This window comes from Oryctolagus cuniculus, chromosome X (assembly GCF_964237555.1).
Source record: "Oryctolagus cuniculus chromosome X, mOryCun1.1, whole genome shotgun sequence".
Lineage (NCBI taxonomy): Eukaryota > Metazoa > Chordata > Mammalia > Lagomorpha > Leporidae > Oryctolagus > Oryctolagus cuniculus.
In genome coordinates, this window is record NC_091453.1 from 4,983,687 (window position 1) to 5,010,498 (window position 26,812).

At 51.0% G+C, this 26,812-nt stretch overlaps 1 protein-coding gene across 8 annotated transcripts in view; it reads right to left on the reverse strand.

Moving 5' to 3' along the window:
* The window catches only part of PHKA2 (phosphorylase kinase regulatory subunit alpha 2), a 71,625-nt gene that overhangs the window by 11,097 nt on the left and 33,716 nt on the right, over positions 1 to 26,812 (reverse strand). For 4 of the 8 annotated variants that reach the window (XR_007911989.2, XM_051826884.2, XM_017349629.3 and 1 more), the window contains 15 exons: positions 25,473 to 25,526; positions 24,795 to 24,941; positions 21,660 to 21,755; positions 17,856 to 17,963; positions 17,227 to 17,305; positions 14,695 to 14,829; positions 13,933 to 14,042; positions 12,793 to 12,937; positions 12,504 to 12,582; positions 9,767 to 9,936; positions 7,426 to 7,605; positions 3,295 to 3,383; positions 1,810 to 1,943; positions 962 to 1,118; positions 118 to 197 (listed from right to left, as the gene is read on the reverse strand). Coding sequence is in view for 7 of the 8 variants with exons in the window: in XM_051826884.2 (XP_051682844.2) it covers positions 118 to 197; positions 962 to 1,118; positions 1,810 to 1,943; positions 3,295 to 3,383; positions 7,426 to 7,605; positions 9,767 to 9,936; positions 12,504 to 12,582; positions 12,793 to 12,937; positions 13,933 to 14,042; positions 14,695 to 14,829; positions 17,227 to 17,305; positions 17,856 to 17,963; positions 21,660 to 21,755; positions 24,795 to 24,941; positions 25,473 to 25,526 (1,763 nt within the window). In the remaining variant the exon portion in view is untranslated. 8 annotated transcript variants of the gene reach the window in all.

Genomic DNA, 26,812 nt, shown 5'->3' on the forward strand with positions numbered 1-26,812 from the left:
AGTCTCACTTTCTGTGCCCACGTGACAACTTTCAGGAGCCCCTCCTGGACAGCAGAGAGCACCGAGGAGGTCCCACGGCTCCCCCCAGAACCTGACATCCCAGGGCGGGGCACTTACGCAGAGATGGTCTTCTCGCGGGGCTCGGGCGGCAGGCCCACTGTGAGCTGCTTCTGGTGGGAGAGCAGGTCTGCACAGGCCTGCATGTTTGGGGGGAGCGGTGGGGGAGATGCAAAGTTGATGAGGGAAGGTGGGTCATGGCCAACAAGCTCCTAAGTCTGCCTTCATGAATGCCATGGCTCATCTGGCCCTTTATTTCAAAATCCACACCTAGACCTTGCACTGAGCAGCCCAGGCAGGGCTGGGTGCCTGCAATCTCTGTATCTCCCTGTGGAGTCCTATGGGCTCTGCAGAGCCCAATAGTAGGCCACTTACTGCCCATGCATTGGAGCTACCATGGAGGACCCCTTGATACTCAACAAGGCCAGGGGTGTGTCCAAGACAGCGATGGCGAGAGTTAACGGCCACGTCCTATTCCTAAGTCGCCATCTTCGCCATTGATCACGTGATGAGATACCATCACACTGGACCTGTCTTAGACAGTGGTGTGAATTTTGCAGGGCCTCAGGGCTGTGAATATTAATGATCATTGTGCTGTGCAAGTGCAAAAATAAGAACTAAGAGGATGCCAGGCCCCAGTGTGCTTTCATTTGATTTCTGTTGAAGCTTCCTTCTCCAGCTAGGGAGGACTAAAATAATCAACTTGAGTTTTCTTCCCTGTGTTCACCTTCCCAAAGCAGTGGGAGGTCAGCAGAGGCCTTGCACCAGCTCTAGATGAAATAATTGCTTCCCTTACAAACAAGAGGCGCTTGCCTTGAGTTCCAGTGACCAGAAGGTTGGAAGTAGGAGGGGACATGGGGCTAGGGAGGACAAACGGACAGCCCGGCTGGCACCACTGCTCTACCTCAGCCAGAACCTCCACTTTCTTCCTGAGCAGGCCCGAGATGTAGCGAATCAGACCCCACTCCTGGTTCAAGCCAGCTTTCCCGTAGAGCTCACTGAGGAGGTTGTGAACGGTGACCCCGTGCTGTCCGGAGAGAGCTGTGTCCCAGCTTGGACCCCTGTCAGGAGGAAAGACACCTGGACATTGGGCCTGGAGTGTTTAAAGGCAGGGAGAAGGATGGATCACTGTCCAAGGCCTTAGCCACTCCAGAGCCTGTGAGTCTCAGGGTTAGAGCCTACCGAAGCATCCCATCCCTAGGTCTTTAGACGTGGAGGTTTAATAATGGGACACTAGGGTCCTGGCCTTCCCTAGCCTTCTCATCCCGGGAGGCCGGTGTCAGCCATGGAGGAGGGGGTGGAGGCCTTGCTAGTGGTGGGCCTGGCTAATCTGGGTGACGATCATCCTAACCAAGGCTTGCTAGAATGCCAACAAGCCCGTGGAAGACTCGAGACTTGGAAGCTGGGCCCGGGGAAGGCCGTCAACTTACTGCTGCAGCCTGGATGCCTCTGCTCCCCTGCAGCTCCTATGTCAATCCCAACCCCCGAGGTAGTGGTATTAGGTGGCAGGGCCTCCAGGAAGTGGTGAGGTCACGGGGCAGAGCCCTCATGAGTGGGATTTGTGCCTTTAGAAAAGAAGCCCCAAAGGGCTGAGCTCACCCGCCCCACTGTGTGAGGACATGGCTGGAGGGCACTGCCGATGAGAAAGTGGGCCCTCGAGACACCGAGTCTGCCTGGATGCTGGATTTCCCAGCGCCCAGGACTGAGGCCGTTGCGGGGTTGGTTAGCCAGCCTGAAGGGATCGAGACTCACTTGAGCACATACAGGATGTACAAGATGTCTGCCTGGTCCTGTAGGGTGCAGCAGTCCTTCAGCTGCTCCACCAGCTTCTCGCAGTCCACGTCGCCTCGCTCGTCTTTGGGCCAGTGGCAGTCGCCTTCAGGATCCTGGCCACACAGTGGAAAAGCAGGGGAGGGAGCTGAGCACGGGAAGGAACTTTGAAAGCCAGCCCGCTCCTCTGAACTTGTGCTGTGCTCCAGTTTGTCAGTGACTCTCTTGTCCCTTTTTATTTATAGGCTGTTTTTTGACCAGTGAATCACTGTGTTGGACAGAGTTCACAAGAGATGGGACTAAACAGGTTCACATTTATGTGAAGTTAAACAAGGCTAACCTCTGTCAGAAATCCTACCGCAGTTATCTTTGGACAGGATGGGGGTCGGGGCAGAGGGTGGGAGGGGAGGAAGGATGGATCCCTGTGTATTTTGCCAAAGCCTTGGGTGCTCCTGGCACCTCCTGAGCCTCATCAGGAGGGTTCAGTCCTTCCAAAGCATCCCTGTGTCTCTTACGGTGGAAGCCTCCCGTCTGGAAGCTGTGGGATCCTGGCCTGCCCTGGCCCTCCTGTCTCTGGAAGGCCAGCATCAGTAGGAAGAGCCAGCGCTGCGTGTCCCCTATCTACACGTGTGTACTGGCTCAGTGCTAATTCCCTGCTCTCTGTACTTCACATGCCTTTCTTAGGTTACACTCAACTACTACTTGTAGGTAAAGTAAACAAAGTACATTTTACATACCCTACAATGGAGGTACGTTAAAGTGTTCTCCAAGACACTGGATCTTTCTATTCGGGTGGGGTAAATCGGGGGAGACTTATGGATAAGAAATGATAACAAATGGGAATACCCACCCAGAGATTGCATCCCCCTGAGGAATCCATAACTGGTTTTTATTACACTAAGATGTCAGAGTTCATGTCCTGTGTTGCAAGCAGTCCTACCTCGGCTGGTGGACGGGGTGAGGCAGTGAGCTGGTTTATTTCCTCTAGGGCTGGGGCACCTTTTTTCTGACAAGGGCCACAGGGATGTTCCTAACGCTACTTCTGGGCCATACAAAATGACCAACTTGAAAACTAGCCTGCTAGCGACTCGATGAGTTGCCAGTCCTGCCTATGGCTGCCTCAGCAGGGCTAGACCAAATGAGTTTTGTGGGCCTCGTTTGCCCGGCGGCCAGACATTCCCTACACCTGCCGGTGTTAGGTTGATTCTGATGAAGGCAGGAAGGCAAGAGCCTTTTCCTATAAGCAAAATACAGAAGTTGGCATCAAATTCGGTGAACACACTGATGCCCATCGGCCTGCAGACAGTCTAGTAACTGGTGTCCTAGCCAAACCTAGAACTGCTGAAGGGAAACCTCTTTGAGATTGAGAAATGGGCTCGCTCTTGTGAGCGCAACCACTGAAGAGTTCTTGGGACTGATCAGCATCACAGAGCATTATTTTTCTTAGTGTTATCCCAGACAGTTTACCTTTTTAAGGAGTGGCTGCGGAGAGTCGACAAGATTCAGCGACTTACGGTGGACGCTGAGCGCTTTGGTTGGCAAAGTCATGGGGGCAACTAGGAAACAGAACAGCAGAGGTCTCCTGAGGAGGGAGAAGATTAAACCTTTCCTTGGGCCGAGCCCCGGCTGTTGCTTAACAGGAGCCAACTGAGGGAATGGTTACTTCTTGCATTTAGATTTTTCCCAAGAAGTTACTGTGTAGCCACTGGGAAGGAGAAAAGCGGGACAAGGGTCTTGCACTGAAGAGCTGAACTCCGCGTTTTCCCTCGTGGAATTCAAGGAAAAGCAGGCAGCCCTTTAGGACTGCAAGGTGCCTTAGAAGCGACTGAGCCTGGTTTCCTTTCAGAGAAGGAAACCGACACCCAGGGAGGGGGACTGTTTGCCCAGGGTCCCTGGGGGCTCCCACAGTCACACTGTCCGGGCCTCCTGGTTCACTCCGAGGCTGTCGGGTGTTAGGGCTTATGTTTGAACCACCTTTGCATGTCACGTTGCCAAGATTTGCTCGCTAAGCCGTCTCTCTTCCAAGCTATATGGGAGACTAGGAAGCTTTCAACGTGAAGTGGATGCATCCTTACAAGGTATTTATAGGCCCCAGGTTATACTAGTGTCTATAACACACATCGTCACTTTAATTCCCCCTTCTAAATCCTGCCCAACACTACAGAAAGTATTTTTTTCCAAAGAGACAAATCTTGAACAGGAAAAAGCAGGAGAGAAACAGGAACAAAATCTCGGCCACCGCAAGCTGATGGATAAAGGACAAGTGCTCTCACACACACCAGGTTACCAGATCCTGGGTCTGCAGTGGGGGAAACTCGGACCAGTCAGATGGACGTCAGAGTCCGCGGAAGTCTCGGGACCCCCGGGAACATGCTGCACTGTGGGCCTCTGGAGCTGCGAGTCCACAGGGGTGTACAAGAAACAACTGGGAGAAGCGGCGCACTCCTAGCTGCCGCCCTCCACCGCACACGGCTCAGCGGCCACCTCACTTGCTCCACCAAAGATCTGATGTCTGTGAAGCTGGGTGCGGGGGCAGGGTGTCTCTGGGTAGAGTGGGGCTGATCAGCAGGGCTGGAGGCCTGAATACCTCCCCTAGGGAGATTAAGTGCCTGCCTGTGCAGGTCCAGGCAGCCAGACCTTTACTCTTTAAATAAGAGATGGAATAAAAGCTCTGAATATCTGACCAGCCTACATCCATATAACCCTGACTCAATAAGCCCCACCCTAGGGGAAGGCCTTGTGGCCATAATAAACAACGCATCAGATTGTGACTGCACATATGAGACAAGGATGGATGCCATTTGGGGAACAAAGATGTAAAACATGACAGCAAAGTGAAGAGTCAACTTGGCGGGGGGTGGGGTGGGGGTACAACACCAAGCTTAGGCAACTGCCCTCGAAAGAGGCAAAGAGATAAAGACAAATGATGCAAACTTTTCCAGGAAGCCAACCTTGGAATCGCAGAAGGACTGGAACGAACGTGGGGAACGAAACAGGGCAAGGTTTTCAGAAAAACTTCAGATGGAAAACCATAAAACTGCAGGTTGGAAAGGCCCCCTGAGCTCCCAACAGAATGGGTGAGAACGCACCCAGGTCAAAGGCTGTAACTGAAGTCTGAGAGCGTGAGAGCAGAGAAGGCCCCAGAAACTCGAAGAGAACAAATTTGTCTGAAGGATTGAAAATGGGAGAAGGTTTAGATTTCTCAGTGGCAACAGTGACGCCAAGAAAACAATGTTGCTTCCAAAAACACCTCTACGGAGGTGGAGGGATCGGCAGCCAACCTGGGAAGGACCAGCAGCAAGCCCGGAAAGGGCCGAGCAGACGAAAGAACAGCGCAGGGTCCTGTGTCGTTCCTCCGTGAAGAGGGGGAGCGACATAATGGTGCCGTGACTCGGATGTGAAACCTAGGAGGGAAGAAGTGGGAAAGTACCGGAGAGAGACTAGGGAAGAGCCTAGGGAAAAGCCGGATGGAAAAAGTGCCAGGAGAAGTCTAGGGGTGAAAGTGAAAGCAAGAAGAAACATAGACTCGGATACGGACTACGGGGGGAAGCTGGGAGAAATCTAAGATTAAAAGTGAACGTGAAAGCTACGGACTGTGGGGAGAAGCCAGGAGAAATGAGAAATATTGTTGGAAGAAAGTTAGGAAATATACCGGGTAAAGAAAAATATTAGTTAGGGAAAATGAAGCCGCGGGGGTAGGCCGAAGTGGAGACGTAAGCTAGGTTGGGATTCGTCAAGTCAGCCCAGGAAACAAAAGGCGAAAAACTAAAACCAGAGGCGGAGACGTGTGAGCTAGGTTGGAATCCGTCAGATTAGCCCGGGGAGCAAAAGACGGGAAGCCAAACCGAAAAGCGGAGACGTAAGCTAGGTTGGATTTCGTCAGGTTAGCCCGCGGAACTTAGACTGAAAACTAACCGGTAGCGGAAACGTGAGCTAGGCTGTGATTCGCGGAAGCTGCCACGCGCAGAGAAAGTGCACAGGGCGCGAGTAGATAGGGAGTGTGCGCGAAGCCCGGAAGCCGCGCAGGTGAGAAGTGCAGGCTGAAGCCGCGCAGAGCGGGGAAGCCACCGTGGGGCAAGGTGCCGAGAAACCGCCTCGGGCGGGTGCCGGGAAGCCGCAGGGATAAGAGAAACAGAAGTATAGAAGTAAAATGAGAGAAATAGGAATGCTGGCAGATAGAAGTAAAATAAGAGAAATAGGAATGCCCAGAGATAGAGAAATAGAGAAAAATAAGGCCTCCCCACAACATGACAATGAGAGGGCTTGGATTCGGTCCACCTGATTAGGCGATAAGCACCAGCAGGCAGCTCGACCAGAGTATGAGCCGCAGGTCACCGAAGACAGGCACGTTATCAACACCAATAAGTCTCCCCACAAGACGGCAATGAGAGGGCTCGGATTCAGTCTGCCTGATTAAGGCGATAAGCACTTGCAGGCAGCTCGAGCAGAGCATGCGCTGCAGGGCACCGAACACAGGCACGCATCAGCGCCTAAAAACCTCACAACATGGTGAAGAGAGGACCCGGATTTGGTTTGCCTGATTAGTAGGGCTTGTAAGCACCTGTGGGCAACTCTAGCAAGCAGAGCAGTGCGCCGCGGGGCACCGAAGACAGGCACGTATCAACGCCAAAGAATAAAAAGAAAGGGGGAACTGTGGGGAGCAACTGGGACTAGGCTAAGTTACTGGAATTAAGACTTATTCTATGCATCTGCTCTCCCACAATATGGCGCTGGGAGAGGAGTAAACAACTTCACAGCTGCCTCCAGTTTGACCAATAACCTGCAGGAGCTGATCCTGCTCCTGATTGGAGGAGAGCAGCGTGCTCGGCGTGTGGGTAGCAGAGTTGGGATTGGTGGAAGAGGACTATAAAGGAGGAGAGACAACATGCACCTGGAACATCTGAGGGGAACATCCGGATGGCATCTGAGCAGCCCCCGAGAGCCGGCCAGCGGTGTGCTGCTCCTCCGCGGAGGTGGGGAGGGTGGCGGGGGGAGCCGCCCTTCCACGGAGGTGGAGGGATCGGCAGCCAACCCGGGAAGGACCAGCAGCAAGCCCGGAAAGGGCCGAGCAGACGAAAGAACAGCGCAGGGTCCTGTGTCTTCCTCCGTGAAGAGGAGGAGCGGCACCTGGCTCCTGCCTTCAGATCAGCGCGGTGCGCCGGCCACAGCGCACCAGCCGTGGCGGCCATTGGAGGGTGAACCAACGGCAAAGGAAGACCTTTCTCTCTCTCTCTCTCTCTCCCTCTCACTGTCCACTCTGCCTGTCAAAGTGAATACTGATTCAATTAAACTTACAATTACCTTGGTTAGGGGAAGTGAAGTAGAATGATGACTTAAAATCGCTAAATCCTGCCCCACACAACAGCAAGTCAGTAGGTACTAAAACAAATGACTGCACTAAGACAATAGTATACACACTTAGAAACGCAGAGCTGTGAAAATGCCAGAAGCAGCAGCTAAGAGGGTGAAAGTAGTCTCCTCTCCATAGGAGGGCAAGGCATTTCGTTGCCGTTTATGATTCTTGGACTTTTAAGTTGTGTCCATGCGTTACTTTGAAAGCAGGTATGTTAACAGTCAGAAAAAGGTTTAATAACATACATGGAACTTCCAGACCCTTTGCTTTTGCCATCATGGAAAGTATGTCCCGAGTGGAGTGGATGGCACTGAAAACATTGTGGTCTTCCATCTTCTTACACAGAGGAGGCAGATGGCACTTTGAGTAGGTGCTTTGCAGAAGGTGGTTGATGTACTTGTCAAGTTCATCTTGGCTTTCTGTAACTGGACAAGACAAAGAGCCGCTGAGAAGAAGCCGTAGAAATAACCAAATACTTAATGGTGACTGTGTTTAACATGCAGCACTGAGTGGATTCAGTGAAAGACAACATCTAGATATAGATGTTTGTGCCCCACACACTCAGTAAAAAGCGATTTAGAGAATGCCTGTGTGCATGAACTCATATGGAGAAACTTCATTCCAGGATAAGAAAATACATGCCAAAATTCGTGTTACATCACATCGTAAGATGAACTGAATAATACATAAGACAACCTGAAGGATGGCAGTCGCTGTCCAGTACTTTTGTCACGAGGGAGCTAACCCAGCTACTATTAAAGTTAAAAACAGGTCACTTGGACTCGAGCTTGTTCAGAATTGGGAAATGTTATGTTCAAAGGGCTTAATGCAATCAAACTTAGATCCTTCTATTCCTTTGAAAAATTCCAGCAATATAATTCTGTCTTCAGACTATCTTGTGAAAAGTTCTCCTTTCTGAAACTCCTTGTCCCTCTGGGTTTTTTAAAGTGCCACTTTTAAGGCCATAACTTGGAGTTTAGGTTTTTGTTTTTAAATTTTATTCATTTGTGGGGCTGGCGCTGTGGGTGTAGTAAGTTAAGCTGCCACCTCTAGGGCATCCCATATGGGCGCCGGTTCGAGTCCCAACTGCTCCACTTCCAATCCAGCTCTCTACTGTGGCCTGGGAAAGCAGTGGAAGATGGCCCAAGTCCTTGGGCCCCTACACCCACGTGGGAGACCCGGAAGCAGCTCCTGGCTTCAGATTGGCACAGCTCTGGCCAGTTGGAGAGTGAACTAGTGGATGGAAGACCTCTCTGCCTCTTCTCTCTGTACAACTGACTTTAAATAAATCTTTAAAGAATTTTCTTTATTCATTTTGAAAGGCTGCTTGAAACAGGTCTTCCATTAGCTCACTTCCTAAATGCCTACAATAGCCGGCTCTGGGCCAGGTCAAAATCTGGAGTCAAACTCCATCTGGGTATCCCACATGGGTGGCCAGAGACCCAAGTACTTGGACCACCATCTGCTGCCCCTCGGAGTGTGCGTTAGCAGGGAGCTGGAGCGGAAGCAGAAACAGGACTTGATCCCAGGCACCTCTATATGAGAAATGGGTGTCCCAAGTGGCAGCTTAACCCACTGAACTATAACACCCACCCCAAGTTGAGGCATTTAAACTGTATGTCATTTTGATATACAAGTTTCAGAAAGTTCTTTGTTTTGGTTTCAGTTTAATTACCAATCACTTTCTGGGCCTGAGTCTGACAGTTTTTTCAAAATGGGTTTAAATTCATTGAACCACCCTGAAAAGCATTCCGAGAGGATTGTATTGTGACACAGCAGATTAAGATGCACTTGCAGGGGCTGAAGCTGTGGTGCGGTGGGTCTAAGCCATCCCTTGGGATAACGGGTATCTCCTATGGGAGCCTTGGTTTGAGTCCTAGCTGCTACATCTCCAGTCCAGCTTCCTACTAATACTGCTGGGAAGTCAGTGGAGGATGATCCAGGTACTGGAGCCCCTGCCACACACTGGACAGACACCTGGATGAAGTCTGGCTTCAGCCTGGCCCAGCCCTGGCTGCTGTGACCTTTTGGGGAGTGAGCCAGCAGATGAAAGATTTCCCTCTGCATCTCTCTCCCTGTCACTCTGCCTTTGAGATAATCTTAAACACCACTTGCAATGCCAGTATCCCATCTTGGGGTGCTCGTTTGGGTCCCTACTACGGTATTTCCAATCCAGCTTCCTGGTAGGAGTGGGGAACATCTGGCCCATGGGCCATGTAAGGCCCACAGAGTCATTTGGTCTGACCCTGGCAAGGCAGCCTGTAGGCAGGACTTGAAATTTAACAAACCTATAGCAGGCTAACTTTTAGGCTGATCATTTTGTATGGCCCACAAGCAATGTTATAAACACCCACATGGCCCTTGGCAGAGAAAAGGTCCCCACCCCTGAGCGCCTAGGAAGGTAGCAGAGTCAGGCAGCTTGGGTCCCTGCCACCCATGTGGGAGATGCAGATGGAGTTTGACTTCTGGCTTTGGCCTGGCTCAGCCCTAGCATTTGCAGGCATTTGGGGAGTGAACCAGCAATGGAAGATCTGTCCTTCTGCCTTGCAAACAAACAAGTAAAACTTGGAGCATTCTGAGCCATACCTTGATTATAAGTTTCTTCTAAATATCCTCCTAAATCCGAATCGCTATCAGGACTGAAGCTTCCTTCGCTGGCATCATCGAACAACTTCTCATCACAGTCTGGATCCAGGAAGGTCAGATATGTGTAGAATGATGTGGTGAGAAATTCCGAAAGGTTCCCTAACTGGACTCTGCCGAGAGAACACTATGTTAACGATACCAGCGGTGCGCTGACCGACTTCTGTTCCCTCCAAGCATGGAGAGACTTCTCAATGACCAGGCGGTGCCCGAGTCAGATCAATAAATTGCTTCACAGACTGCTCCAGAGGAGTTGTCGGCCAAGAGATTCAAATAAAAATTCAACAGTAAATAGGAAGTGAAGGCAAGTGAGTCGTGCTGCACTCCTACTCCCAAACCCAACACAGATACAAATCTATTTTACCAAACCAACCAGAAGCTTGACAAGTTATTATGCAAACAGCTTCTAACCAGAAGCAACCCTGAAGCAATGCTTCCATGAGCTTGTGTCATTATTTGAGTCCTTCCTACAAGGTGTGCTCACACCCACCGGCACAGGGGAGTTATGATGGCAGAGGTTCATCTCGAAGCCAAGGTTCTCTAGAAGGAATGCTATGGGCGGGCCATTCCCAGATGGGAGCACACACCCTGAGTGGCCCTGTGACATCAGGCTGGGAAAAGTTCCACCGAAAACTGGGAGCTGGGTTTGGCAGTCTGTGGTCCTGACAGAGGCAGCAGCCTCCAAGTTGTGCAGGTCCACCCCCAGCTTCTGGCAGGGTAAGGGATTTGCCACCCTACAGAAACATTCTTAAGAAGTTAGATCAGAGAGCAGGATCCAAGGGATCCCTCTGAGCTATGCGCAAGAGACTCTGATGGTTCAAATGGCCGAGAGGCACATCTTGGAAGGGAATTGAAGCAGGCAATGCAAATACATTGCTAGCGCTGGTGCTTCTGTGGGCTGGGCTTCGTTGGGCAAATGGGCTTCAGAGATGGCCTGAGGGAAAGACGGTCCCCCCGGGCCCCAGGGCAGTTCTAAGACTTGCCTCTGGTTGGGAAAGAGAAAGGGAGGCGACTGGAGGGTACAAACAGGTGGAGGAAAGTTCTTCGCTGAAGGTGGAAGGCAGTCTGTCTTATCAGGCTAAAGACCGCTCAAAGGTGTGGAAAGGCAGCTTTTTAAAAAGGCTTCGGACAGAAAGCGACTCGTGCGGGGGAGGCCCAACATGTAGGGCGAGTTTGGCTTTTGAAAAATCCTCAGACCTAGGGCAAAAGCCAAAATGGGACTGAACCTTAATCATGGGAGAAATGGATAGGACAGGTAGCGAGGGAGCTTTAGGTCTTCCTGTCTGCCCTGTGCTTCTCTGACTCATCGGCCATGCCCCATGCCCGCCTGCTGCCCCGAGCTCTCATCCAGCGTGCCACGGGGATTGGAGGCCAAGGTCTGGGTTTACATGGAGCTTCTGCACCTACTCGACTTGAGCCCTGGCTCTGGTCCACAGTTCCTTGCCCATGAATGGGGGTACGGCCCCATCCGCTCCATCCCATGAAGATCAAACGAGACAACACATAGAACATACTGCAAAAGTGCTCCATTTGCCATACACAATATCCTTTAATCATCAGATTTCCATAAAAGAATTTGTTTTGTTAATTATGGGCCCGCGGTATCTGCTTTTGGTTATGAAGCCATACCCTAAGTGGAAACTTATCCAAATTGGAGGCAAAATGTACCCCAGAGTAGATGTCGACTGCAGTTATGGCACAGGCCCTGGAAATGTAGACAACAAACTGCTGAGGACAATCTGCCTCCCTTCTAAGGGAGTGGCCACTTCAAGGCAAAACCCACAGCCAGCTCTGGGTGGGGTGCCAGCCATAGCAGGTTGCCAGTTCCCTAAGGCCAGAGTTAGAAATAAAGATGTGACCTTCAGGACATGATGCTAGGTTGCAACAAGCCAGTCACAAGACAAACGCTATATGACTCCACTTACATGTGCTATCGGGAGCCATCAAAAATCGGGTAGAATGGTGGGGGCTGCGTGAAGGGGAATTGTTCAGTGGGTCACAGGTCTCATTTTATAAGATGCTAAAGTTCTGGGGGTCTGCCACGCAGCAGTGTGCATGGACTTGATGCTGCTGAACTATACACTTAGAAATGGGTTAAGACGATAATGTTACACTGTTTTTCATTGCAATTTTGAAACATGGTGGTGACTTTGCAGTAGCAAGGTCCCTTGGGCAGAAGGCTGTGAGAAGGGGGAACATTAACTCCCAAACACTCCTAGTGACTGGCAGCCCATCGGGGATCAAACGGGAGCCACCCCAGCCCAGCAGAGGTCACGCCGGGGCAAGGTTGCACAGTGACTTTCCCTTGGGCCCTCCCAGCAGACCCCAGGGAGCGGCTCTCCTGGAGGGCCAACCTCCTCTCTCGAGGTGAATTGAGGCCTGAAGTATGACACCTGGAGCGCCCTCCTACCCTGGGCCTGTAAATCAGAATGGAGCTCATTCCACCGAGGCTGGGGGTGGGGGGAGCAGAGGCCCTGCAGATGTTTGAAGCATCTGAGTGCTGTTTGAAGGGATTTGAGTTTCACACGGGAGACAGATTGGCTAAGTCCTAACTTCCTTTACACTCTAGAACCCAAGGCTACTAGGAGCAGCAATCGATAGGAGAAATGGGAGGAGGGCAGCAGGAGCATTTTTTTAAAAGAAAAATGTTACTTTCATCTATTTTAAAGTCACAAATTACCTAGCTCCTCCAAAATATCCATCCTCGAGCTTCCGAATTGTTGAAAGAACCGCAGAGTGAATGTCCGAGCCGTCATTTGCTAAGGAGAATGAAAGTGACAAAGTAGTTTACTGAACGGAAAAGAGGCGATTTCATCAATACAATCTAAGATATTTAGGGAATAGAAGAGTCCCAAGCTAAGAAACCAAATCACTAAGAGCCCCTTTCAGTATTTGGCTCTGTCCACGGGAGCCTCCTACAACTTGGGAAGAGGGCACTAACGGCCACGGGGTGGGATTGGAGGAGTTACTGAGCATGGTGTGAGTGATGGGGAAGGTGAGCGTGGGCCTGCCAGTCATCCGCCAGCACGTGCACAGGTAAGCCAGCTCGATCCTCAGCATCTCCACGATCATCTCATTGTCCAGGGCCAGGTAGAAGTGATGCTGGTCGGTGAACTGGAAGTCGGAAGAGACCACGTTAACGATGGCCCTTCACTGAGCTCAAACACGCATGCATGCACACACCCCACTGTCATTCAGGGCAGAGCGACTCGGACTTCTGTCTCCTGCGAAGGTGCTCTGAGCTGGGCTGTTCCCCTTCAGATGAGGCCAATTGATCTGTGGCCCAGGAGCCACTGTGACCTTGATCTATTCTCAGCTCCTCGCCACTGCTGTCCCTGAAAGCACATCGAGCAAAGGAGTCGCTGCTTCATTCCTATCCTTCCCTGGTGACTGGGTCTGGAGCTGCTGCCCAAGGGAAGGCACTGGGAGCGGGCGCCCTGCCTGATGGCCTGGCTAATGGCTCCTAAAGGCACTGTTGTCTGTTGATGAAAATCCCATTGTTCTCTTGGCCTCTGGGCTAGTGCACACTCAGCTCTGCACTGAAGTTTGTTCTGAAGGCAAATAACTCGCACGCTTTGAGTGAGTAGTATGGACCAGGCTAAAAGAAGCTTGGGGCTACTGACCCCAGACTCCACAGCAGATGGATGAAAACCACTTAGCATGTGCTTCCACGGGGCTAGCTTGCTTCGGAAACGAACTCTGAAGACGAGCTCCAGGACGTTCAGTATCGTGCTAAGGAGCTGCACGCCTGCCAATCGGACTGGCTGTGTTCTACACAGAGGAGCCAGTGACGGCCGCCACAGGGGTTAGGGACTGCTGTGACGGGGGGCATGAGAGCTGCGAGTCGAGTGACGGGTCCCTAGCAGATCTGTAAAGCCGTGAATTTTGCTAATATCCGTGACTGGAAGTGATGGCACAACTCGCTTCAATCAGATCAGCATCTCTCGAGCCACCTACTAAGGAGCAAAGAATTGTACTGGGTGTCCTTTCCACTTCTCTGAGCTAGGCATGCACAACTCTGCCATATTCAAAGCACAGATGCTTACCAGACAGGAAAGAGAACCTAATAAAGGATGCTTGTTGGTTTGCTATTGGCTTCTTGTTCTTACCTGGGGTGTGAAAGTAAAGATTTGGTTCCTAATCACATATAGTTTGGAGGTTCCAAGGACGCCAATGTGCCGATATGGTCGCCCACTCAATTTCATGTTCTTATTCCGTCCTATTAGAACAATTGAGAGAAAATGGGGTTAAAGAAAATACACTGACCAACTAATCCTGGTGACTTTGACTAAGGCTAGGCTTAATTTTAAGTCTGACAAACCACTGTAGGTTTTGGTTCTTCCCATACCATCATCCCTCTTTAAAATGAGAGGAGGCTGGATGTAAGAACAAATCCCGGCCCTGTTCTGCTCATGCAAGCCTGTGAATAGCACCTGGTTTGATCTGTATTGGCGTAAGTCTACTAGAAGGACTTTATTAATGCTTACTCCTAACTGACTTGATTTTGAGCCATAATGGTAAAGTCATTCTAGAAAAAAACCCTCCACCCATCTTTATGGGTGTGTGATCCCGTCCTGCAGATCAACATCAGAAGCATCGCCAGGATACAAATGACCATTCCAATTGGGAATGTTCAAGTGCAGCTCCTTGCTTCCATGGGAGCTGGCAAGTGGTCCGGCCAGCCTGTGGCACGATCTACTGACGAGGCGCGAGGAGAGCGTGCTGCTTTGCCCATCCCCCTTCAGTAGAACCCAGGCTGCAGTGCTGTGCCTGATTCTTTGGCACTCACATGCATCACCGTCCCCCTCAAATCCCGAAGCTAGACCAGAGATGCCTCGGCCGCAAATGCCCTGATGTTCCCCCCAACCTACCGAGTTTGGCGTATATGTGACTAAGGATCCGGCCTGGCTGGACTCGGATTGGATAGATGTCAGCAATGCTCTGGACGTCTACGCCGTGTTTCCTCAACAATTCCTTAATGTGACTGTTCTCTGCCAGAACGGTGACTGTGAATGAACAACATGCAGTCCGCATGAGTTCCTGCCTCTTGTGTCCCTGTGTTGCCATGAGTGGTTTGTTGCCTTCTCGTTTGTCTTACGACACACAGATTAGCATGCTCTCCTCGTCCTGTCGGTTTGGGAAGTGACAGCATGTGTCCTGCTGCTCTTCGGGCTCCCTCTGTCCTTGCCACCTCCTAACATCGATGATGCTTATTAAATACCCTTAATGAGTAAGACAGTCTGATAGACCCTAGAAACAAAGGGTCTTCCATAGGTCCCAAGCCAAATGACGTCATCTCCAATAATGTCTTGGCCTTCCTCTGGGTCTATATTTTATTCTAAACCTGTCTCGTGCCTTTTCACATAGGGTCAGGCATGGAAAGTGCTCTGCTGCAGAGGTGAGAAGAGGCCTGTGGCCTTGCTCCCAAAGGCCAGGGAAAACGAGCAGCGTGGGGGAGTCTGCTCCGATGGGGGTAAGGGGTATCACTCCACAGAGAAAGCGGAGTGGACCTGGTAGTGGGGCAGCCTGGCCCACCTGGAATCGGCACAGGGCCCCAGTGGTGGGGAAGAGTCCCCGGAGCTGGCCCAGGCCCCATCTGTGCTCCATCTCTGGGCAAGGCTGGGCACAAAACTGGCCGGCAGGCAGGGGGTTTTGAGTGCCTGGAAGCTGGGGGTGTGTTGGAGTGTCAGACCCTCACTTGAGGTCACATCGGGGGTCGGCGAGGCTGCACAGTTATTGACGGCCTTTATGAGGAGGGGGTAGTGTGGTGGCAAAAGGCAAGAGTCCTAGGCAGGGGATGGGGAAGGGCAGATACATGTCAGGGACACATCCAGCTGCAGCAGAACACCCTGGGGCTGCACGTGCATTGGCTGCTGCTCGGGTGCACGGCTGCTATGAAGGTAGCTCGTGATTCCTCCCGTTGTCCCCGCAGGCAGACTACATACAAACACCGTTGAAAAGTGAATGTCATCTGCTTAGTTACATAGCACTTGATGCTTTTAGAAGTATTCTAGTATCTATCATCTCATCCAGGCTTTACAACAAGCCCTGGACCAAGCTTGCATGCTTAACTGGCCAGTTAGAGCTGAAGCAGGAAGGACAGCTAATCCCCCAGGTCCCAAGCAGAAGGAACAGCAGCCACCTGGACCTGGAAGGATAGCTTCCCTTACTGCCTGTCTCTTCTGGAGCCTGCAATGGCACGTGCTCCACACTGACCAAAGCCACATGGTGATCGGCCCCTGCAGGAGTTTTTCTCACAGCAGTGCTTTTGACCTGGACCGGGAGGCCTCGTGATCCAACACAGCTGTATATGGGTAAGCTGTGGAGACTACACTCCCCCTGCTCCATGCCAGACCCTCGGATCCTTTCTACTCTGCTCTATCCCAGCGTGTTAAAACACGTGCTCGGCACCCATCAACGTGGCCCAGTCTGGCAGATCTGGGAGACTGATAACCCGAGCACATCATGCTGGTTAAACTGTAGGGGCCGTGGAGTCCAGCTCGAGCCACCCACCTGGAAGGCAGAATTGCATTTGCAGGTCTAGTGGTCAAGCGGTGAGACCTCGAGGGTGTGAGATGCACACGATAATCATCGCTGTCGCAACTTGTACCGAATCGGAATGCTGGGACAGTTGGCTGGGTCTCACACTGGGACTAACATTTGCTATCGCCTGGGCAATTAGCTTGCTCATAGTACTGTGAGCGCACACAGAGATGTGTGCCAGTGGCCAGGGAGAGGAATGCTTTTCATTTTGTCTCATCCTTGTTTTCAACACATGTGTGTTTTCCAAGCAACACAGGAGCTAGAATAGGATGGGCCATGCCCCATACAGTCTAAGCTAGGGACAGTAAGGTGTGTACACAACATGCTAGAGGGCACACAGTGCTCTGTGAGGCGGGAAAAGTGAGTGAGCCACATGGAGGTCCTGCGTTAGGAAGGTGTGAAGAGGACCTGTGGCTCCCAGGCTCATCCCATGGCCCAGCCAGGCAGCTTTCTCCTCCCAGCCGTTGGGAGAAGAGCTGGCTACAGAGGAGGGAAGCCAGGTGGAGACAGCTGGAAAGAATCGGAAGCCCAGGAGGGGAATGAATGACCTTCACTTGGGTTCTGAGGTTTCCCCTGGGCTCATGCTCTGTACTTCAAAGAATAACAGTTCTGAAAAATGATGCTCGATGAGTCACTCGTGCCCCAGTTGCCATCAAGGTTTCCATTCAAGAAAACAACGGCTTTGCTGAAAGTGACTTTGTGGTTGGAAAGAATCCTATTGCCTTTTGGGGGGCTATGGTGTTGTAAAGGCTTCTCACAGAGCTGCCATATGCAAAGGTATATGCATATGCCAGAATGATGGGAACTACAAATAAAATGGGTTTTACAGAGTTAGATGGAAATAGCAAACACTCACAAACCTTGCACGACAACGTCGGGTTTGACGGAAGTGGAAAATCTTCTATTTAAGGGATCAATCTCGCCAGTGGCAAGGAATCCCTGTGGAAAGAGAAGCAGTACGACTATGAAATATTGATTAAAATTTCCCCCTAAAAGTTTGATCTCCAAAATAGTTCCCTTCTCAAAATACTCAGGACTTTTTTTTTTCTCTACAGTCTTTGAGTCGATGGCTTATTTTCTCAAAGACAAAAAGTACCATTGGAAATGGCCACTCAACGTGTCGTACTCTGGGCACCCAGCTGTGCAGGGCTAGTAGACCCACCACCAGCCTGTGTGGTAGCTAACACTTCCTGAGCCCGCTGAGCCCCTGCACGGGCACTGCATTCAGGCTCGCTGACAGCCGGGTACTATCGTCTCCACCGTTTTACAGGTGAGGAGACAGAGGGAGCACTTCCAAGAAATAGAGAAGGCTGGCCCAGGACTATTCTAAAACACAAGCCCCCACACCCACCTCCATCCACCTTGTGAAGTGTGCTATTTGAATAGGCATCTCCTTAACACTGCCAGCAAGCTATGGGAGCCCACGAGAGGGGAGCTCTGAGGAGGACCTGGCCCTAACGCTGGGCCCAGAGGCAGAGCAGGCCCCTACCTCTGCCAGCAGCGAGCTGAGGATGTACAAGGACTGACCCCACAGGTGGGGAAGCTTGCCCAGAGGAACTCTGTCCACGGTATGAGGATTCTTGTACTCTTCATCCACCTGGCAGAGAGAGAAGCCTGGTGAGAACATTGGAGGCCAGAGGCCCCCTCCCCTGGGGCATGCGCTGACGAGTCACAAGATGGGCCTATCCTCCAGTCCACTTCTGTGCCAGCACCGGACCTGGGGACAGGGCGCCAAAGGGGGCCTCCCTGGGGCCTCTAAGGCCAGAAGCAGCTTTCGGGGAACTCGATCTCGGCCTGGCTGTGGGCCACTGCTCTTCCTCCAGGTGTGTACCAGGCGACAGCACCGAAAGCCCGGCTGGCCGCCTCGGTGCGCAGCTCTGGGCAGTGAGTCGCCTCCAAGCTCGTGCTGGCACACAGCTGTCCTATGGGGACAGTGATCTAGAACGCTGGCTGGGGCAGCCCGGTACTGGACACCAAATTTCTTCTATGTTGCCATCCCCGGGGGTTTATAAAGCGTGTGCCTATGCAAGACAACTACCAGAAGGTGGCACTATGTAGCGAAGAAAAACTGTGCTGCTACAGCATGAACTTTCATCAAGGCCTGGAAAAGCAGAAACCTCATCAGATAAGCTCAGTACTCCTTTTTTGAGAGACAAAGAGGCTCCCATCTGCTGGTTTGCTCCCCAAATGCTCACGATGGTGGATGCTCGGCAGAGCCTGAAACAGAGCTGGGAATGAAATCCAGGTTTCCCATGTGGGCGGCAGGAACATTATTACCCGAACGTTCACCACTGCCTCCCGGGGCCTGCAGGGAGCTGGAGTTGGGAGCCAGAGCCGGGTGTCAAACCTGGGTACTCTGGCGTGGATGTGGGTATGTTAACTGCTGGCTGCGTGTCCATTTCTCAGTGCCCTTCTTGAGGGACAGGGCTGGCTACGTCCTAAGGCGGGCTGTAACTGTCTCCTCTTAAACTCCGGGCTGGCCTGTGAGTTTGCAGTCACTACAACATTGATTGGGGGTAACATCACTGACCACGTGTTTACTAAAGAAAGCATAGGTCAATCAAGGGAAAAAGGAAGCAGCCTTCCCCCAAGGGGCAATCCAGACCACTGGGACAGACATTCTGCTGTGGGCTTTCTAGTGAGCACTCCTATGTAGTGAAACCTAAATCTTCAGCAGTAGCAAACGCTGACAGAAGCTTCAGTGCATAAGCGGAAGGGACTCAAACTTGGCCCAAGCTAACAGGGTAGGGGAGATTCTCCATAGCGGCACAGTGGCTATGTTTGGGCACTAGGATTGGAGAAGCGGTTTTTTCTTTATGCAGAACCCTGAAGTTTTACAGTGTGCGAGATGACTTTCCTAGTTAGTATGTTAACACTTTGAAAGCTAAAGTAGCGTTAAAGGCCACAAAGATCTAGAATGAGAAATAGTTCATGCGAAGAACAGAAATTGGATAAAGTGTGCGGGTCAAAAGACAACCTTGCTCTGCCTCACCCCAACCATGGCCAGCCCCTGCCTCTGGGCGGAGGCCTCCCTCCCCCTCCCCCTCTTCCACTCTGTTCCCTCTGAACTGCTTGCAGGGCCTCAGGGGCACCAAGCCCTTGGGCTGCACCCCTGACTGCCCTCTAGTTCACAGCCTAGTTCCCTGAACCTCTACAAGCTTGCCGAGACACAGCTGGTGTGGTAGCTACCTTTGGGGGCCAGCCCCTAGCCTGGCGCAAAGCAGCCGCCCGGTGCACGCCTGCTGGGCTCACTCCGGTCTCCTGTCCAACAGAGGGTCCTGTGTACAGTGGTGCCCCATACAAGTGGATCCGCTGGAGTAAATGAGGGAAGCTGAAACACGAGCCATGTGCCACCCTGGCCAAGGGCTGTGGCCGCTCCAAGTGCAAGGCCCTCCTTCCAATTCGCACAAAAGTGCCACAAGGACCTGTGGTGGCCCTGTCTGCAGGAACCCTTCCCAGTGGTCCCTACATGCTAATGATGTGGTTGGGGAACCTTCCCAGCTGTCGCCTGCATACGGCTAAACACCAAACGCTGTCAATGTAAAACAGTGTCCCACACTGGTGCCTAGCACACAAGTGTAAGCACACTGAGTAGAGGCAGATGTTGTAATTACAAATGGAATCCTAGAGGTCGGTGTGGCGTTTAGAACAGAAAGCTGCAGAGTAACTTCAGTGTACTGCGAGCACTGCTCATCAGAACAGCACAGTTTATAACACCAGCATTTACTACAGTCCATAGAATGTGCCCCTCCAGAGCTCGGGGTTGGCGGTTCTCTACTAGAAAATGGGGAGAAGAGCCCTGAAGTCAACCATTTTTCCTTTGCTTGGCTTCCTGGTTCCCAACTGCCTCCATTACTAATTTTGTCAAGGGGTCTCACTACTGCAAGAGGAGCAACCTGATGAGAGATGGGCTGGGTTACTTCCCAGCAACTACATGCGCCAGGGCCACACATCCACATTGCACATGGTAATGAGTGTGCCCTGGCAGGAGGACTAGGCTTCGGACACTTGGGAAAAAGCCTTGGCAGGCTGCACACCATGATCTATATGGGGAAGGAAGGCCAGTTCCTGCTCAAGATCTCCCCTCTGGAACAAAACCAGTCCTCAGAGAGCTCGGATGTGTGAGCTGTCCATGCTAAGATGAGGGGCCACCAAGATTTGCGAGCTCAGGGCCAAGGGTCCAGGCTGGTGGGCTTTAGTGAGAAACCCTGCCTGCTCCCCCCCACCCCAGAGAAGGATATAACCACCTCAAGGGCCTACCTGGTGAAGCTCAGAGTGAACTAGCTGGCCAGATGGGCTATTATCGATGCAAAATAATTAAGTGCTCCTAGCAATGGACTACTTGTCCACAGAAACTCAATCCCTTCTGGAATTTCTCATTGGATTAATGGTTTCAGTGTTCTATAACACAAGATAGTTCCTTCTAGGTTAAATAAGGCCCAAAACGATCCACAGTGGCACCTTTTTCGCCATAAGAATTGAGCACTGGGCTGCATTGATATTTGCTTGCTATGCAAAAATAAGTCTGCTATACCACTGCTTGGGAAGGCGAGCAAGAGCATCTGTGCAGGTATTTGTGTTAGCTGGAAGCGGACTGGCCACTGGGAGGCAGTGTACATCCATGCGGAGGCCCTGAACCTGGAGTCTGGTCCCGGGAAAGAGCCCAGCACTGTCTGAGCTGAGCTAGGAGCCTGCAGAGGCCCCTGCCAGGGTCCTGACCACACACTTAAACCCCAGTTACTGCATGTCGGGTTTCCCCTGGGCTATTGTCTCCTCCAGGTCCTGTTGACTTGTGGGAAGACATGGTTCACTCTCCCAATTTAGGAAACTGGATACAATGAAACTGAGTATCTTCTTGGACCGGGACAGTTTGTCCCTCATGGACGCACAGTGGCTTCTAGCTGATCACTCACTCTAGCTAGGGAACTGCTTGAGTCCAAGGAAGAGATTCTCGGCTATCCCTATACGTCAGGTTTCTTCCGTGGAAACATGTAAGAACGTGGTGCACGCCAGTGTGTGCGCTCTGGAGTTCCTGTTGCCTGGGGGGGTGAGGGTAGGGGCGTGTCTCCTCTGAAGGCCTTCAACTGCCACCTCCCTAGGATACCCATGATCACAACTTCTGCGTGTTTCCCTAAAGCCTTGACTCCTGGTGATAAAGACCACCAAGAGCTTTAGACACCACTTCTAGAGAAAGTGCTTGTTAGGTCTAGAAGGGAGATGAAGAATCCCAAAGGCCAAGCAGCGACTCGCTTAGCTCTGGAAGAGTGGCACAGAGCCTGCGCCACCGGGTTACCTTGTTTGGTGGGATGGCGTAGAGTTCTGGCACCAGGCGGATCCCATCTTTGCCTCTGATTAATATTCCTTCTAGGGCTTCTTGGTACTCCTGGACCTGGAAAACAGCCCCTTTGCTTACCTCACCAAAGAGGTATGGTGGTTAATGCTGTGATGGCAATGTGGCATAGACACACAGCCATGTTGGCAACAAACAGATTAGGAGTGGGACACAGGGCAAAGAAGAGCACAGACAGCATCATTTCAAGGAGTGCAGGAGGGACTCTCGCAGACAGCAAATATTGGAGCTAAACGCCACTGCTCGTTACTCCCTTGACTGTAAGTTCTGCCCCAAGTCAAGCTGTCGGAAGGAGTCGGAGCAGCCCATCATGCAGAAGCTATTTCTTCCCTCAGAATCCCCACAGTGCTCACATCTACGCTATGTGCCACACACTGTTCCCATCCATGCTGTCTTCAGCCAATTAAGTATTTCACTTCTTAAATTCCTATTTATTTGAAAGGTAGACAGTAAGATCTTCCATCCATTGATTTGCCCCCTAAATGCCCACGACGGCTGAAGCTGGGCCAAGCCAAAGCCAGGAGCTGGGCACTCAACCTGAGTCTCCCATGGGTAGCAGGGACTCAACCACTTGAATCCTCGCCTGCTGCTCGGGATGTTCATCAGCAGGAGCCTAGAATCGGAAGCGGAGCTGGGGCTCCATCCCAGGCGCCCTGGACTATGGAATGCCGCTGTCTTAACCACTGCATCAAATATCCACCCCCAAACGCTGCACTCCTAACATCTTGCACGTAGAACTCGATTGCACGTAGGGCTGCTCTGTCTGAAGTAGCTTGTTCTTTGCTACTTTAATAAAACTCTTGCCTTTACTGTGCTGGCTTGCAGTTGACTTCTACTTCTTGCCCTGGATCCTCCTAATGCCATGAGGATCGCACATGGGCCTGGCTGTAAAGGTATCACTACCAGATTAGAATCATCTTTGGGGTGAAAGCTGTCTCTTGAGCGGCTCTTAAACATTTCCACCCATCGGTGGCTTTCTACTTAAGGCACTCAAACATTTATTGCAGCAGCAATCTTAGCTGAACAAATCCGATGGAAGAAAAAGGAAATGCATGTATTACCCATGTGCACTGACTCTTGGGATGTACTACTCGGTGTAATAAAAGCTGTTAAAGCTGACACCGCCACTAAATGAAAAAGCACCGATAAAAACCTATCTACTTAAAGGGAAAAGGGGGGGGGACATTCTTGCCAAGCCACCTGGCTACTGAACACATTGCCTTTGAGAGGATCGGTCCAGTCAAATGCTGTCCAGATCTCTAAACATGTTCACGTGTATCCTTTTTTCTTCCCCCAGTGGATAACTGGAAGAGACAGCATAAGACCTAGAGCAGTACGTTCTGTGAGGCTTACTAAGCATACTCATTTTCCTCCCTTAGCTTTTTATTATCCTTTATAATTGTCTGTTCACAATTGAAATTCAAAGTGAAGCCTTTCAAGATCTTTCAATTCTGGGATTAAAGACAGAAGACAAAAGACCCAAGACCATCAGGTAAGCTTAAGAGCAAGAATCGACAGAGAACATCAACATCTCGGTTTAAGGCCTCCGCATTCCAGAGCAGGACAGATTTTAAAAGCACAAAGGAATCTCGGCTCCCGTTGCCCCCCCCCCCCCCCCCCCCCGCAACGTGCTCATCCGAATAGGCTGAAAAGAGCCAAGTCTGCGTCATGCCCCCAAGCTTCTCAAGCACAGGTCTGTGCTGCTCCACAGAGGACAAGAAGTCCTCAAACCGTTCATGAAAAATGTAGATTATGAAAAAGCGATGCGTGCGTTTCACAATGGTTTCAGTACCCAAACAAACATTTGATTCCACTTTTCCGAAAACTTTGAAGTTCCTTTGTATGCTCCAGGCCTCAGCACAGGGTGTGGTATCAAGTAGATATTGAACTGTCTTGAACAAATACGGTGTTAACCAATACTTAGCACTAGGCATGGGGAGTAAATCGTGACCTGGATGGAGACAGCCTCCACCAGGGTCCCTGCACAGAGAAGTGGGAGATGACACCTAGTGTGACTTGTGACTTGTGCTGCTACAGGCGATGTAGGGCATGGAAAAGGGGCACCCTTATGGGGCTCCTAGGGTCAGAGAGCTTTCTGAAAGAAAAGCCGCACTGGCAAGGAATCAAGAGAAAGGAGAGGAGGGGCCGGTAGGTAGGTATGGAAAGAATGTCCCGGACTCCAGAGCGCGGGGGGGGGGGGGGGGGGCCTGCTTGGATCACCAAGCTCCAGAAAGGAAGCAAGCAGTAAGAAATCCGGCTGATGAAGTGAGGAGAGACGCAGATAATATGGGTCCCCACAAAACACATGAAGGAGGTGTGTGTACAAAAGCAATCTAAAAGCCACTCAAAGCTTTTCAGCAAGGCACTAACATAATCTAACTTGCCTTTTTAAATAAGGTCACTCTGGCACAGGCATATGAAGAATGGAAACAGCAGGAGCGAGGCTGAAGAGGGGAGACCAGTCACATTCGACAGGATGCTACGTGACCGCACAGCCACTGGCTGACCAAGTAAGAGCAATAGCAACAACGGGGACAGACTTGAACCATGTCTCCTAGTTACCCTTGCCCTTGTCTAGCCCCCTTCACCTTTTGACTATGGGATGACCCCTTAACCAACAGAATGCCAGGACTCTGCTAGTTCCAGGCCCAAGCCTTAAGCTCTGATAGTTTCTGCTGTTGCTTTCTGGGAAAAGGCAACCACCCCCTAAAAAGTCTTAACAGCCCAGAGACTACAGTGCTTTGGAGAAGCCAAAGCTGGCCAGATAGCTATGCAGAGGAGAACCAAGTGCACCTGCTGACAGCCAGCATCAACTCGCCAGCAAGGTGAGCAAGGCCATCTCAGAAGCATATCTTCTAGCTCCCTGTGGAACCCCAGCTGGCCAACAGCAATTTGTTCCTGCTGGGCCCTGAAGTAAGCAAAATGCCTGGCACTTTAATTTACTAAGCTTTAGAAAAGTTTATGTGGCAACAGATAGCAGATACAGTGGCCTGAATCCTTGCATAACCCTATGATCTAATAATTGGCACACTAGTGGAATGAAAACACTCATCAACACAACATACAGCATGTTCTCACCTGGAGAGCGTCACCGTTGAAGATTCCATCTATTATGAAATAGGTCCAGAACACAGGCCACTCACATTCAATGTTCTCAAAGAGCTTGAGTTCAGCAGGGTCATAATGCAACCGGTTTGGGTCCTGGAATTGGACGTGTAGAACTTTCTAAAGGTGAAGTTGGATGCCATACATTACTGTGTCTCCCTGGCTTTCCCTTGCTTGCCTGATTTGATGCAGCTTTGAGATTGCTATGATTAGGAGTCTACTATAAAAGAGCTGCTGTTTTTGGCAATTTTTCCATGGTAAAACTTCAGAAAGTAAGAAATATATACAAGACTCCTTGGTAGTTTTATACTAAAGTTTCTATATCTCAAATAGCAATTTGCCTGTTACAGTGCTTGGGAGACAATGTTTTATTTCTATCATTCTTAGCCACTCTGGCAAAGAAACCCAAGGAAGAGGCCACGGTAGGTCTTGAAGACATGTATGCACTTCAGACCCGGTGGCCCTTGTCTGCAGCTTGCTTTTCTTCCTGATCTTACTACTTGGCTGCCTAACTCCAGGCTTGCTGACTCCAAATTGAATATTTCCCTTTCCAATATTCCAACCTACAATTATAATCAATAGAAGGAGAATACAATGGCAACTTAGATATGAAGCAGTTAAGGAACCATAAGAAACAATATTTAATACAACCTCTCTTGGGGTTTTATAACCATCTCGAAGGAAACGACAGCATCCATAACGCCCCTAATAAGACAAAAGAAAACACATTGGATGAAAATGTAAGAATGTCTTTGCCCTTTCATTTTAATTCAAGTCAGCTCTGTATCCTCTTTCCCATGAATCTTTTCAGTAAAGAAATGGACACCAAGTGCTCTTTGCTATCAGTATAGCTATTTTTTGAAAGACTTATTTGAAGGGCAGAGTTGGAGTGGTAGGGGGAGACCTTCCATCTGCTGGTTCACTCCCCAAGTGGCTGCAATGGCCAGGGCTGTGCCAGGACAAGGCCAGGAACTTCTTCCAGGTCTTGTAGGGGAGTGGCAGAGGCCCAGTGCTTGGGCCATCTTTTTCCAGGGCATCAGCAGGGAGTTGGCTCAAAAGTGGAGCAGCTGGGACACGAACTGGTGCCCACATGGGATACTGGTGTTGCGGGTGGCAGCACAACCTGCTGTGCCACAATGCCAGCCTAAAGACGTATTTTTAAGTAATGAGCAAAGTAAATTCAGGCTTGATTAGTACTTGAATGGGAATGCCAGGCATTCCACAGGTGTATCGGGGCTACCAGAGTAATTACAGAAAGTTCAGTGAATGACCATACTTCCATTCTGACTTTGTCACCCAAAGCTGCAAAGGGACCCTTGCTGTTTGGAGAAGCCACCAGGTGGACCCTCGATTGGTTGCTCCTGCTTGGAAGACTAGAAAGCTCAAGGGTCAATCCCCAGGCTTCTGGCTGCGAGGCTTCAGGTGCAGGGGCCATTCTACCATCAGATGGGGGCCTGCAAGGCTTGGCACAGAGCAAGGCAAGGAGGGGGGGCTCCCTGCACTTGGGACCTGTGGTTTCCCTGCTGCAGGCCCTAAGGTTCCTCTCTAGCTTCCTGGGTGCCAAGAAAGGGCAGGTGCAGCACTCTCTCAACCTGATGACCTGATCTCTGGAGAGCAGTGTTGGGTGTCCGTTCTTGATCGCTTCAGTGTGCGGAGGTTGCTCTGCTGGTCTGGCAGGCAGCCATCCCCCTAGCAGCCAGCTCTGCCTTGTTCTAGAAGCCTGCCCTGGGGCCTCAGCATAGAACCTGCTCCCCTAGCAAACGCTTTAGTCCCTGCATTGATTGCACTCCCACCTTTAGTGACCTAGAGGTTCTTTTTGCTCCCTGGAATCCTGACTGCTATAGCTGCCTTCTCTTGGGAATATGATTATAGACCCTTTAACCCTTTTGTTTCCAAGGGACAAAAGAATTTTCCCCTGAATCTAAGAAGGACTCGACACGTAGATCTTCGCTTTGGAAACTTAGGTTCTTTAATTCTAACAGCTTCAGAGT